At 32.7% G+C, this 14874-nt stretch overlaps 1 protein-coding gene across 1 annotated transcript in view; it reads right to left on the minus strand.

Annotated features, from left to right (window-relative positions):
* LOC127546648 (cation channel sperm-associated auxiliary subunit beta-like) overlaps window positions 1-14874 on the minus strand; it is a 161285-nt gene that overhangs the window by 119728 nt on the left and 26683 nt on the right. The window contains 3 exon segments of the mRNA XM_051973660.1: window positions 8145-8205; window positions 12551-12697; window positions 14041-14129. Of these exon segments, the coding sequence (XP_051829620.1) occupies window positions 8145-8205; window positions 12551-12697; window positions 14041-14129 (297 nt within the window).

Here is a 14874-nt window from a genome sequence, read left to right on the forward strand (position 1 = left end):
TCCAGCCATTCTAGAGAGCAATTTGGAACTATGCTCAAAAAGTTATCAAACTGTGCATACCCTTTGATCCAGCAGTGTCTCTACTGGGCTTATACCCCAAAGAGATACTAAAGAAGGGAAAGGGACCTGTATGTGCCAAAATGTTTGTGGCAGCCCTGTTTGTAGTGGCTAGAAGCTGGAATGGATGCCCATCAATTGGAGAATGGTTGAGTAAATTGTGGTATATGAACATTATGGAATATTATTGTTCTGTAAGGAATGACCAGCAAGATGAATACAGAGAGAACTGGTGAGACTTACATGAACTGATGCTAAGTGAAATGAGCAGAACCAGGAGATTATATACTTCAACAATGATAGTGTTTGAGGATGTATTCTGATGGAAGTGGATCTCTTCGATAAAGAGAGTTAATTCAGTTTCAGTTGATCAAAGATGGGCAGAAGCAGCTACACCCAAAGAAAGAACACTGGGAGATAATATAAACTGCTTGCATTTTTGTTTTTCTTCCCGGATTATTTATACCTTCTGAATGCAATTCTCCCTCTGCAACAAGAAAACTGTTCGGTTCTGCACACATATTGTATCCAGGATATACTGTAACCTGTTCAACATGTAAAGGATTGCTTGCCATCTGGGGGAGGGGGTGGAGGGAGGAAGGGGAAAAATCGGAACAGAAGTGAATGCAAGGGATAATGCTGTAAAAAATTACCCTGGCATGAGTTCTATCAATAAAAAGTTATTAAAAAAATAATAATCTAGTGTTTGACAAACCCAAAGACCCCAGTTTTGGGGATAAGAACTCACTATCTGACAAAAATTGCCGGGAAAATTGAAAATCAGTATGGCAGAAACTAGGCATTGACCCACACTTAACACCGTACACCAAGATAAGGTCAAAATGGGTTCATGACCTAGGCATAAAGAATGAGATTACAAATAAATTGGAAGAGCATAGGATAGTTTACCTCTCAGATCTGTGGAAGAGGAAGGAATTTATGACCAAAAAAGAACTAGAGATCATTATTGATCACAAAATACAAAATTTTGATGATATCAAATTGAAAAGTTTATGTACAAACAAAACTAATGCAGACAAGATTAGAAGGGAAGAAATAAATTGCCATTTTTACAAAGGTTCTGATAAAGGCCTCATTTCCAAAATATATAGAGAGTTCACTCTAATTTATAAGAAATCAAGCCATTCTCCAATTGATAAATGGTCAAAGGATATGAACAGAAAATTCTCAGATGAAGAAATTGAAACTATTTATAGACCTATGAAAAGATGCTCCAAGTCATTATTAATCAGAGGAATGCAAATTAAGACAACTCAGATTGGCTAGAATGACAGGGAAAGATAATACGGAATATTAGAGGGGATGTGAGAAAATAGAGACACTAATACATTGTTGGTGGAATTGTGAATACATCCAGCCATTCTGGAGAGCAATTTGGAACTATGCTCAAAAAGTTATCAAACTATGCATAACCTTTGATCCAGCAGGGTTTCTACTGGGTTTATAGCCCAAAAAATCTTAAAGAATGGAAAGGGGCCTATATGTGCACGAATGTTTGTGGCAGGTCTCTTTGTAGTGTCCAGAAACTGGAAACTGAATGGATGCTCATCAATTGGAGAATAGATGAATAAATTGTGGTATATGAATATTGTGGAATATTATTGTTTGGTAAGAAATGATCAGCAAGAAGATTTCAGAAAGGCCTGGAGAGACTTACATGAACTGATGCTGAGTGAAATGAGCAGGACGAAGAGATCATTATGTACTTCAACAACAATACTATATGATGATCAATTCTGATGGACGTGACCCTCTTCAACAATGAGATGAACCAAATCAGCTCCGATAGAGCAGTAATGAATTGAACCAACTACACCCAGCGAAAGAATTCTGGGAGATGACTATTTACCATTACATAGAATTCCCAATCCCTATATTTTTGTCTACCTACATTTTTTATTTCCTTCACAGGCTAATAGTACGCTATTTCAAATTCCGATTCTTTTTGTACAGCAAAATAACTATTAGTATATGTACGCTTATATTGTATTTAATTTATACTTTAACATACTTAATATGTATTGGTCAACCTGCCATCGGGGGGAGGGGATGGGAGGAAGGAGGGGAAAAATTGGAACAAAAGTTTTGGCAATTGTCAATGTTGTAAAATTATCCATGCATATAACTTGTAAATAAAAAGCTATAATTTAAAAAAAGAGCAAGAGATCATCAAGTAAAACTGCCCCAATATTCTAGAAACAGAAGGGGAAATAGTTATTGGAAGAATCCATCAATTACCTTTGAAATGGGATACTATGAGGAAAACTCCAAGGAACGTGTTTACAAAATGCCAGAACTATAATCTCAAGGAAAAAATTGTCTGGTGAGTTGCCAGACAAATGCATTTCAAATATGAACGAGCAACAATTAGGTTGACATAGGATCTGGCAGTATCCTCAATAAAGGAATGGAGGGTCTGGAATGCCATATTCTAGAAGGCTAAGGACCTGGAATTACAACCAAGAGTTAACTACCTAGCAAGACTGAGCATCTTCTTTCAGAGGAGGTGATGAAGAGTTCTTCAATGAAGCAAGATATTTCCAATCATTTCTATTGAGAAAACCAAAACTAAACAGCAAAATTGATCTTAAAACACAAGAGAAGCATAGAAAGAAAAATAGGGGAAAATTTTATATATTATTTAAAGATTAAACTGTTTACATGCCTATATGGGAAAATGGTATCTGTAACTCTTGAGAATTGTGTCTGTTCTGGGGCAGACATAGGGGTATCATGTGGATAAAAGATGTGGTTGTGAATGGACTCTTACCTTTGTGAATGGAGAAAGAAAAAGACATTAAGAGTTGGAAAAAGGATTATACTGGAAGAAGAAGAAAGGGGAGGAATAATAAGATGAACTAGATGAAGCACAGAAGACCTATTACCAATGGAAAGAAGGGAGAGGGGGTAGCATTGTCTAAAGTTTGATCTTATCAGTTTTGGCTTAAAAAGTAAATAACTTCATTCAGTTAGGTATAGAAATTTTATCTAATCCTATAAAGAAGTAAGAGAAGAGGAAAGAAAATAGAGGGCTGAAGAGAAGGGAGAGAAGAAGCACTAGGGGAAAAGGCAAGACAAGGGGGAAGGGTGCTGGATGATAAGGTAGTGGGTGGATGGGTTAAAAAAAATCCCTACTAAGGAGAGATTGGAAAGAGGGAGAAAAAATATATACAGGAAGAAAATAGGAAGGAGGGAAATACAGAGCTGGTAATCATACTGTGAATGTTAGTAGAATGAACTCTCCCATAAAACCAAAGTGAATAGTAGAAAGGTTTTAAAAAATAGAATCCTACATTGTGTTGTTTACAAGAAACACATTTGAAACAGAGATATACATAAAATGTAAAAGGTCAAAGAAATTTATTATGCTTAAGCTGAAGTAAAAAAAAAATTAGGGGTAGCAATTCTGATCTCAGAGAAAACAAAAGTAAAACTACATCTAATTAAAGGAGATAAGGAAGGAAAGTACATCTTGTTAAAGGGTACCATAAACAATAGAGTAGTAAAGGTATTAAATGTCTATATACTAAGTGATAGAGCACACAAATTCCTACAAAAGACATTAAGCCAATTATAGGAAGAAATAGATAACAAAATTATCATAGTGGGAGACCCCAATCTTCCCTCTCAAAAAGACAAATCTAACTAGAAAATAAACAAGCAAAAAAATAAATAAATAAAGTAGGGAGATTAATAGAATCCTAGAAAACCTAGATATGATAGACCTCTGGAGAAAATTGAATAGGGAAAGAAAAGAATATGCCATTTTTCTCAACAATACATAGCATACAAAAATTTATCATGTGTTAGGGCATAAAAACCTTACAATCAAATGCAGAAAGGTAGATATAGTAAATGCTGTTTTTTTCAGATGAAAAGGTAATAAAAATTAAATTCAATAAAGTGCCAAAGAAAGATAGACTAAAACCAACTGAAAATTAAATAATCTAATTCTAAAGAATGAGGAGGTCAAACAACAAATCAGAGAAACAAGTTTTAATTTCATCCTAGAGAATGACAATATAGTATGTGGGACAACATACCAAAATCTATGGGATGCAGTCAAAGCAGTTCTTAAGAGAAATTTTATATCTCTAAATACCAACATGAATAAAATAGAAAAAGATAACAATGAATTTGGCATGCAATTAAAAAGGTAAGAAAAAACAAATTAAAAAACCCCAATTAAATACTAAATTATAAATTCTGAAACTCAAAGGAGAGATGAATAAAATTGAAACTGAGATGACTATTGAACTAATTAATAAAACTAGGAATTGGGTCTATGAAAAAAAAATCCAACAAAATAAACATTCGGTTAGCTTGATTAGAAAAAGAAAAGAGAAAAATTACCTGCATCAAAAATGAAAAGAGTGAAGAAAAATTAAAGCATTAATTAGGAGCTATTTTGTCTAAATACGACAATCTAACCAAAATTGATGAATATTATTAAAATATATGAATTTCCCAAATTAACATGAGAATACAAATTGCTTAAATATAGTCCCATTTCAAAAAGAAATTGAACAAGCCATTAATGTACTCCCTAAGAAAAAATCTTCAGAGCCAGATGAATTTCCAAGTGAATTCTATCACATTTAAAGAACAATTCATTCCAATACTCTAAACTATTTGGAAAAATTGGTAAAGAAGGAATCCTATAAAATTCCTTCTAAGACACAAATATGGTACTGATACCTAAATCAGGAAGAGTCAAAACAGAAAAAGAAAGTTATAGACCAATCTACTTAATGAATATTGATGCAAAAATTGTATATAAAATATAGTAAAGAGGTTAACAGCAATTTATCAACATGATAATCCACTGTGACCACATAGGATTGCAGAACTGGTTCAATATCAAGAAAGCTATTACCATACTCGATAATATAAATGACAAAACCAACAGTAATCATATAATAATCTCAATAGATGCAGAAAACGCTTTTTACAGAATATAGCACCCATTCCTCAAGATAAGGCAGGAGAGCCACCAGGATCTCTAACAGTAGAGATCATAGGAATAAAGGAGATCAAAATAATAAATAGTATCTATCTAAAATCTACAGCAAGCATTTTTTTAATAATGGAAAGAAGCTGGATGCATTCCCAATAAGATTAGGAGTGAAACAAGGATGTCCATTATCACCACTATTATTCAACATTGCACCAGAAATGCTAGCTTTAGCAATAAGAAAAGAAAAAGAAATTAGAGAATTAGAATAGGCAATTAGGAGATAAAACTATCACTCTTTGTAGATGATATGATGATATACTTAGAGAATCCTAGGAAGTCATCCAAAAACTTACTGGAAACAATTAATAGCTTTAGCAAATTTGCAAAATATAAAATAAACCCACACAAATCATTATCATTTCTATATATTACTGACAAAGCATAGTAGCAAGAGACAAAATTTCTTTCATTTAAAATAATTGTAGACAAAATAAAATACCTGGGAGTCTACCTACCCAGACAAACCCAGAAACTATATGAATACAATTACAAAATACTTCTAACTAAATAAAATCAGATCTAAACAACTGGAAAAATATGAATTGCTCATGGGCAGGCTGAGATAATAAAAATGATAATTCTGCCTAAATTGGCCTACTTGTTCAGTGACATACCAATCAAACTGCCAAAAATTTATTTTCTAGAGCTAGGAAAAATAATAACAAAATTCATGTGGAAGAATATCAAGGGAATTGATAAAAAAAAAATTGCAAAGGATGGTAGTTTAGCAGTACCAAACTTAAAACTGCATTATAAAGCAGCAGTCATTAAAACCATTTGGTTCTGGCTAAAAATCTAAGACAAATATTGTAATGTTCTGGTTAGCTTTCTTGTTGGCCTTTGGACTAGCAGAATAATCACTATGTGAATAGTCAGGGATAAAGTCCAAAGTCTTTATTATTTCCTTCACAATCTGTCTCCTTTGCCTGGGGCCAGGCTAGCTTTCTGGAGGTCCTCAGGTATAAGTCTTGGTTTCAGTGGAGGAATGCAGGAGGCAGGAGAGCCACCAGGATAGTGGTCAAGTCTTCTCTCCCCCTGGCTGAATTTCTCCCAGTTATATATTCTATTACAATTGCATCATTACAGTATACTGAGTATAAACCAATCATTATATCACTAGGGAATCATTATTTATTGTAAGATTAAATTAACCATACTGTACTAGAGAACTATTAATCACCATGTTAAACTAGATAACCATTGTGTTGTCAATTCCACTGAGTTAACACCTTTCTCCAGAGTTCTGGCTCATTACAAAATATAGTACAAATAAAAAAAATCTAGTAATCTAGTATTTGATAAAGTATTTGATAAACCCCCAAACCTCAGTTTCTGTAATAAGAACTCACTATTTGATAAAAATTGCTGGGAAAACTGGAAAATAATATGTCAGAAACTCAGCATAGATCTACATCTTATACCCTATAATGAATTAAGGTCAAAATGGGAACATTATTTGGGCATAAAAAGTGTTATCTTAAGCAAATTATGAGAGCAAAGGATAATTTATCTGTGACATCTTTGGAGAAGGAAGGAATTTATGACCAAAGAATTAAGAGAACATTCAAAATGGACAACTTTGATTACATTAATTAAAAAGCTTTTGTACAAACAAAACCAACAGAAACAAGGTTAAAAGGGAAATGCAAAGTAGAAAGCACAGTTTGGTTCCTGTTAACCAAACATGGAAGCATTAAGTAAGGACAAAGACTGATATTAAATATAACACAGTAGAGATGCTATAAATCAAAATTAGGGATTTTCTTTGTAAAGGGTGCAACTGGGAAAAATCATAATTATCTATGTGCTAGTAGTATTATGGAAATCAAAGACCCATGAGCTAGGGAAAAAAAAAATCAAGTTAATGGAGAACATTCTAGGAAAAACCTAGGGACTTGTAGAGGATCTGAAGTATGCTAAATCAAATTTCCCATGGTTGACAAGTTTGGCTATTTACAATGACTAATGGAATTAGGCCTCAAAGGAGCACTTCGTCAGCATATGCCACTCATAATTCCTGCTACCCTAAATGGAATACTTTTCTCAATTAGCCTAACTATTGGCTATAGTAGATGCAGAAGCATAAAAAGAGTAGCTATTTTACCTGGATTAATGCTTTTAATTTTAGAAATTTAATTATAATATCTTAATAAAGTCATTTCTTGTATTTTGAATTGCAAAAGAGACTCATTTTCTATCTTGAGTCTAAATCACTGGAAAGATCTAAATTATTTACCTATCCATTTTTTATTCCTTCCTACATGACAAAACCCATTTCATTTTCCAGTACATATCTCTTTGATATATCTAGTCATATATCTTTTAAGTTGTTTTCTATATACATTTTTTTGGTTATTACCATGTTTTAGCTATTTGTATCCATTATAGGTCTATCTATTGTCATTTATAGTGTTCTCTAGGCTCTTCTGAGAGATTTATGTTATAACTTGCTATCACACAAACTCATCAGAAAGTATTAAGATTAGTTACCAAAGAGAAATGGGCTGAACACGCTTAATTCTCCAAATGCAATCCAGACAATTTTTTTCTATTTATTTTTTTAGTCTAACTTGTACATCAGCAACCAGTGTGACAAACCAGTTCACTGGATTGGGTTGTACACACAAATTGTATATTTTAGTCTTAATATATCATAGTCTTAGATATCCTTAAGCCATTTAGTTTTCCTTTGTTAAGTCTTAATTATTTTGCATAGCAATGAGTATTACTTTTAAGACTATAAAATGTTGTCATCAGTAAAAAGGAGCATGTGCAAAACTTTATAAAGAATGCCTTTTTATTTGAACTTTGCTCTGAGTAGCTTACATGGCAATGGGAAATATATTGGACAATACATATCCTTGTTTTATGTCTTATTTGAAGTCAATAATCAAATCACCATTAAAGTAAACTGTGTCTATTACTGCATTTATCAAACAATTTTATACATCCTAAATTTTTTGCATGGCCAATTAAGAATTCAGTAAGTTTTTTAAATCATTATTTTTAACACATCTAGATCAGAGAAACAAACATAAATCATTCTTACCTGTATTAAATGTGATTGTTTCTCTTGGAATGATAATAAACCAGGCATCCTCTTGAATATTCTTAATTGACAACAGAAAAGAGTTTTATAATTATTATGAAACATAATTTAACATATTTGATTTATAATTACATAAAAAAATTTTAAACAATTCAGTACTTAAACTGAATGTTAATTCTACTAATACACTAAAGGGAAAAAAAGGTAAATTTTCAAAAGTATGAGCCCACAAATAAACACAAAATGTGTTTCCTCAACTGTAATTAAAATATTATATGGTAGACAATAATGAAATTTCAATGGACTTTTTATTTTTTGAGGGTCAGTAAAAAGCTCAATGATGTAGACCAGAAACTAAGCCTACCTCTCTCCTTGCAGTTCTTGTACATGTCCTTGCATAAGTCCCTCAAAAGAGATCTATTCAAAATGGAGAAGTAGAGGATTCTTCTACTTCTTTTGATGTTGCATAGATTTCAATGGAGAACACAGATTCTCTTTCAATTAACATTTAAATTTCTACATATTTTTACATTTTGAGAAACAGGCTGAGAGGATAGGTGATTTAAGTGTCACATTGTAAGTGTGAGAATTAGAAATAGATTCCAATTTTTCTAGCTCCAAGTTTAGCACTCTTTCCATATACCTAAAATCCGATTTTCATTACTGCAACTATAGAATGATATATGAATTTTGTCATTTGTGAGTCAAGGAGGGAATGAGAATCTGTGTTTGGGAAAAAAGTATTTCCTCCATCTTTCCTAACAATGTCTTCCATTGAGAGAATGAATTAAATATTTGAATAAGTGTAGAAATAAATGAAATCTATTTATTACTTAGGAAGATGACAATAAATACTTAGGATCTGTATATGTTTGAGATGGGCAGAAAGATTCAACTTATCAAATGACTAAATTATCAGGTTACTGAATATCATAAATTCTTTCTTTTATCTCAGTAAGAACTATGAAGACCTCTATCCCAAGACTAATAATCATCTTTTCTCCTCCTCTATTTTTTTCTTTTTTCTTTTTTTACTATTAAGAGATAACTTATTTTCCAGAGGTAAGGCTCAGCAAACAAGCTATTATCTGAACTTGACATAACAATAGTTCTTTGTGCTCAGATTCTGCATGAAATCTGTCACAGTAAAACTTCAGAACTGACCTTTTAGGTGGTTTCTGAGATTGGGCAAGCACCTGCAGGAACCACAATCTGGGTCATGTTACCCTATTATGAATAGATTTCTTATCATTAGGCAAACTTACCACATTGCTTTCATTAGACCTCGCTGCCACCATTACTTCTCACTACTTGATTCTTTCTCTTGCCACATCTATCAATTTATCTATCTGTATGCATGTATTTATATTCATATCTCTATATCCATAAAGCAAGGCAGCCTCAGTATCTTGGGTCTCCTGGGTCCTGCACATCTAATACTTTTTCCAATGGAATAAAGAAAATGTTTTCCTATAATTGCTGTAGGCTCTTTGGTGATTTATTTTTCAGACTTAACAGATCAAATCATGAAACAGACATTGAACCTAATATGCCAACACACTAGTTTTGCACCATTGAAAAAAAAGCCTGATGTGAACCAAATCTTCCCTCAAACTAAGTCTTGTTTCTCAGACTCATTTCTAGAAAACTGTTTGAGCTAATTGCCTCCAATTTTTTCTCTTTTCAAAACTACTTGCAATGTATCTTCTGACTTCATCAAGGTAGAAACTTCTCTCTCTGATGTTAATAATTACTTAAATGCAAAATCTAATTATTTTTGTTTGTCATTATTAATTGACCTCTTTGTATTATTTAACCTCTCTTACACTCCTTTCTTCCAGATACTCTTATTTTCTCTCAGAATTTCTGATATTACTTCTTGCTTTTCCTTGCCTTCCCTTTAATTATTTCCAAAGTTTCCCATATCTTAGATGGTTGGTTGTTCTTATCCCCCAAATTTTGAGCTCCTTGAAATCAGGCACTGTTTAAAAAAATTATATTGCCATCACATAAACAGTGTCTGGCACATAATATGTGCTTAATAAATACTTGTTGATTGACCACTTTCTTATAATACCATTCCTACTCAGTCAATCAATAAACATTTATAAAGCATCTATTATGTAGATAGATGTAGCCCTGTGTTAAGCACTGGATATCATCCATACTGTACCCTCTAACTAGTGTATACTTCAAGCTTCTATATTAGGACATTTCAAATTTTACACTTCCATAAGACTATTTTTTTCTTACCCCCAAAATTCAACCCTCTACCAGATTTTTATATTTCTGTCCCTCATACTCTGAACTCCATTGACACTAACCCACTTGCTATTCCTTTAATGAGAAACTCTATCTTGACTTTGGGAATTTTCACCAACTATCATCCATATTTGAAATGCTCTAATTATCATCTATATTTGAAATGCTCTATTTATTCCATCTGATGCTCCCTGGCATCCTTTAAGTACTAGCTAAATTCCAACTTTCTACAGAAAGCTTCTCTCAGTTTCCCACAATTCTAGTTACTTTCCTCTATTGATTATTTCCAATTTATCTTGTATGTAGAATATTGCACATAATTGTCTTTATGTTTTCTCCCCCATTAGACTGAAAGCTCCTGAAAGCAAGAACTATCTTGAGGCTTGAGATGATGCACTGAGGTCCCAAGCACATGAAGCTAAATAGTAATTGGACCATACTCTATTAATAAATATGCTTGGAGAAAGCATGGCCCCCACCCACTCTTTGTGCAAGTCCTGATGTGTTGTATAGGAAATGACGATTTTGGGGGTGGGGGAAAGGGGAGGAGGCGGAGAAGGAAGAGGAAAGAGAGATTGCTGGCTGGCGTCTTGTTGCAGCTGTACACATTGCTATCGAGACCCCCCTTCACCTCCAATTCCCCTTCTTCACTTTCACTAAGAATAAAGATCGACAATTTTCCCCTAACCTGTATTCCTGACTCAGGCTGATTTTAAAATACATGGTCATCACACTATCTTTTACTTGTCTTTGTATGCTTAGGACTTAGCATAGTTACTGACACATAAGAGGTGCTTAATCTTCATGAATTTTCAGTCACTTCCTTCCAATCACTCAGGCTTGTGACCATCAACTTTTCAACAATTCCAAATTCTCCATCACCCTATCAGTCTATTTAACTACCTTTGGTTGTGTTTCCATAACATATCTGTTCTCTTCTCTGTAACCACATAGTCATAACAGTAATCCATGCATTTGTTACCTTCTATCTGGACTGTTATAAAAAGTTTCTTATTTTCTAATCCTTTCTAAAGGCTCTTTCCTCTCCCATCCATTCTTCACTCAAAGCCAAATGGCTTTTAGGTGAAACCCTGACCATATCATTGCTCTTTTCAAGAAGTTTTAGCAGTTTCTTATTTCCTTTATGATAAAATGTTTCCAATTTAACTTTGCCAGACTTGTGATAAATTATGCATTATTAATCCATCTAAACTAATTATTCTTGTTGTTCTTTACACATGACAAACCACATCTCATCTCTGTACCTTTATACAGGCAGTCCTACATGCTTGAAATGAAGGTTTCCCTCACTTATTCCTTTTAAAATAGTTTCTTAAGATCTCAGCTTAAACACTCTCTTACAAAAGATCTTTCTTATTACAAAGTATTAGTGTCTATTCCTAAAATATTAACTGCATTGATTTTTAGGTTTCCTTTATCCACTTACATGAATATAAAAGAATGTATATTTCTTGAATATGAGGACTATTTAATTTTTGTCTTTTTATTACCAGTGCCTATATCATGCTTGGCACATTACAACCATCTAGTAAATAATTATTAATAGATCATCAAATGTAGAATCCTTACTTTTGTCAATCAGATCAGTTCTTTGAATCAGAAAAAAAGTTAGATTGTCTTAGAATAGAAAGTTTGAAAAGGATTGGTGTAAATCATTTGAGTTTTTTATCTTGAACTTTTGTAACTATAATTATTAAACAGTTGGATTATATAATTACTTGACTGCAACAACTCAAATGGCCATTGTTTTTAAAAGCTATGTAAAAAGTAAACACAAATGCACCACCACTAAATTCTACTATAGGAAGTAAAAATTCCATTAATCCCAATTTGTGCAAGTATACTTTCTTTCATTTAGATTTTATTACTTACTGTTCTGATTAGACTCATTTATTTATTATTATCCTTATCTGAACAATGCTATTTCTAATAATAATTCTTGTCTTTCCTTTTGTCTTACTCTGCCACTCCTTTTCATTTCTTTCTCCTTTAGTAACAACATAAATACTATCAAAATTACATTTAAAAGAAAAAAATAAAAATAACCACGTAATTTTAATCATACAGAATATGTTCACCGCTAAAAAATAAAATATTAAAGGCTACGATATTTTTTTAATTACCATAGATAAATTAAAGTGAAAGACACCAGAATAAGTACTATTCATGATTTTAAAAGTGGGAGCAAGTCCTCTTGATGTAAACAGTTTTATCAGGTGCTGTCTGATCTCTGAAGGTCTATCTCTAGTTAAGAAGTAACAGTGGACCACCTTTAAAAAAGAAAAATCAAAATATTAAATATCTGTGTGGATTGCAAGATTATAAGAAAAAAGCATATTTTTTCATCTACTAATAGGGAACAGGTAAGGAAAAGCAGGTAATTCTGAATGGACTTCCTTTAAAATTTTTGATAAAATTAATAAGATAACATTCAATAACAATTTTAATTGTGGAGAGTGGCATCCACAAATTAGAGCAATCTTAGCTTAGCACCAGAAGGATCAGATCAGGCATGTTAATTGACAAATTTTTTTATATAATTGAAACATGATTAGGCTTAGATTTTTCTGCTTCATGCTTGTTGATCTTTTTCTGTATCATTGGTATTAATATTCATTAGCATTCTAAAGACCTTTCAAATAATGTGATAAATAAAAATGTGTTGGTCTACCTATAAGGACCAAATGTATCAAATAATGCATATGAATTCTTTCTGTATTTTTTAATTCAAGCTCTGAATTAATCAAAATGAGAATCAAATGCAGTATATTCCTTATGGACAAGATATGTGTATACTAGGAGATTGGATAATATTCTATGACACAACATTGATATATTTCATAATGTTGGCCCTAGTATGATCGCAAACACATGCTAATAACATATCACAACCAAATTCTATCATGAATCTGAAAAACAATGTTGTAAAATTATTTGGTTAATTGTCCATTGTACCTACAAAATTTAATTATGATGTTCTTTTTCCTACCACTCATATTTTCATGGAACTTAGTCATAACATATGATCATAGAAAGTTGAAAAGGGACCTTAGAGATCATGTAATTCACATTCTGAGTTTATAAATGAGGAAACAGTCATAGAAGTAATTGACCTGCCCACAGTGTCGCATAAAACAAATTAGTAGAGTTCCGATTTGAACATAAGCTCCGATACTCCAAATAAACATTATTTTACTAGGGAATGACATATATAACTGTGGAATATTGGTGTAGAGAATTTGGCTGATTTCCAGGCTATTAAAGTACATTTTTTTGGCACCAAATCCAGAGTCCTTTCTACTTTACAATGTTACCCAACCAATAATAATTTTTCACGTCTTCATTTTATCTTTCTGTGTGTATCTGTATTTCAAACTGAGTATGCTTTATGGCCAATATGGTGCTTTTTGTGAGCATTAAAACTATGAAATGGAAGAGGAAAAAAGCCAAGGATAGTTTTTAATTTATTTGTTCATCCATTCATTCATAATCTCTTTTCCAATCCCCAGAAGTGTTTGAATGTAGTTGAATAAGATGTAATACAATGGATTATAAATACTATATTATCCAAAAAGGGGGGAAATAATTAGTATATTCTACAGCTGTAACTTACCAAATCTCCTGAGGTAAGAAACAACTTAATTGTATCATTCCCTTCCAAATGACCGGGGGAATAGCAAGAAAATAGTGAAGTATGATCTCCTGAAAGGTACATAAATAATAATTTCACTGTAAACATATATGTGCTACAATAATATTTCCATTAAGAACATAATTTTTTTAATTGTGATCTGATTTTGGTGCGGTGGAGAATCAATATAACTTCCTCTCCTCCTACCAAGAAAAGTAGAAGAGAGTACTCAAAGTCCATAACTTATAAGTAAAAGAACTAGGAACATAAAAAATAAAGAACTGGATGTCATGGTCCTCTTTGAGAACAAGAAAAAATGGAACTTCAAAAAGTGAAAGCAAGATGGCAGAATATAAAGACAGGAAGCTGCTCTAGTTTTCCCAATTTGCCTCAAAAACCATGTGAAACCAAGCCTTTGAACAGAGTCTGACAGAATAAAACCACTTTCCAGCTCAAAATAGACTGGAAAAATTTCAAGAAAGGTCAGTTTCATAAAGATAAAAAGGATGTTCAGCTATATCAGATAGACTCTGGAAAACCAGTGAGAGGGTCTTGATCACAGCAAATCAGCAACTAAGACTCTCAGTCCTGGCTCAGTAGACAGCAAATCAGTGGGACAACATCCAGTCCAAGCTCAGAAACTCTAGGAAACCAGGCTGTTTCCTGAACAGAGCAGGCAAAACTAGCCCCTACAAACATAAAGGGCCCCTGTGCTGAAAGTCAAGGCTCAGAGCTGCACAGGAAGCTTAGGACAACATCCTATTTATCCGAGAAGCAGAGCTGGACCATAAAAGTAAATAAATAAATAAATAAAGA

Source organism: Antechinus flavipes, chromosome 2 (assembly GCF_016432865.1).
Source record: "Antechinus flavipes isolate AdamAnt ecotype Samford, QLD, Australia chromosome 2, AdamAnt_v2, whole genome shotgun sequence".
Classification (NCBI taxonomy): domain Eukaryota; kingdom Metazoa; phylum Chordata; class Mammalia; order Dasyuromorphia; family Dasyuridae; genus Antechinus; species Antechinus flavipes.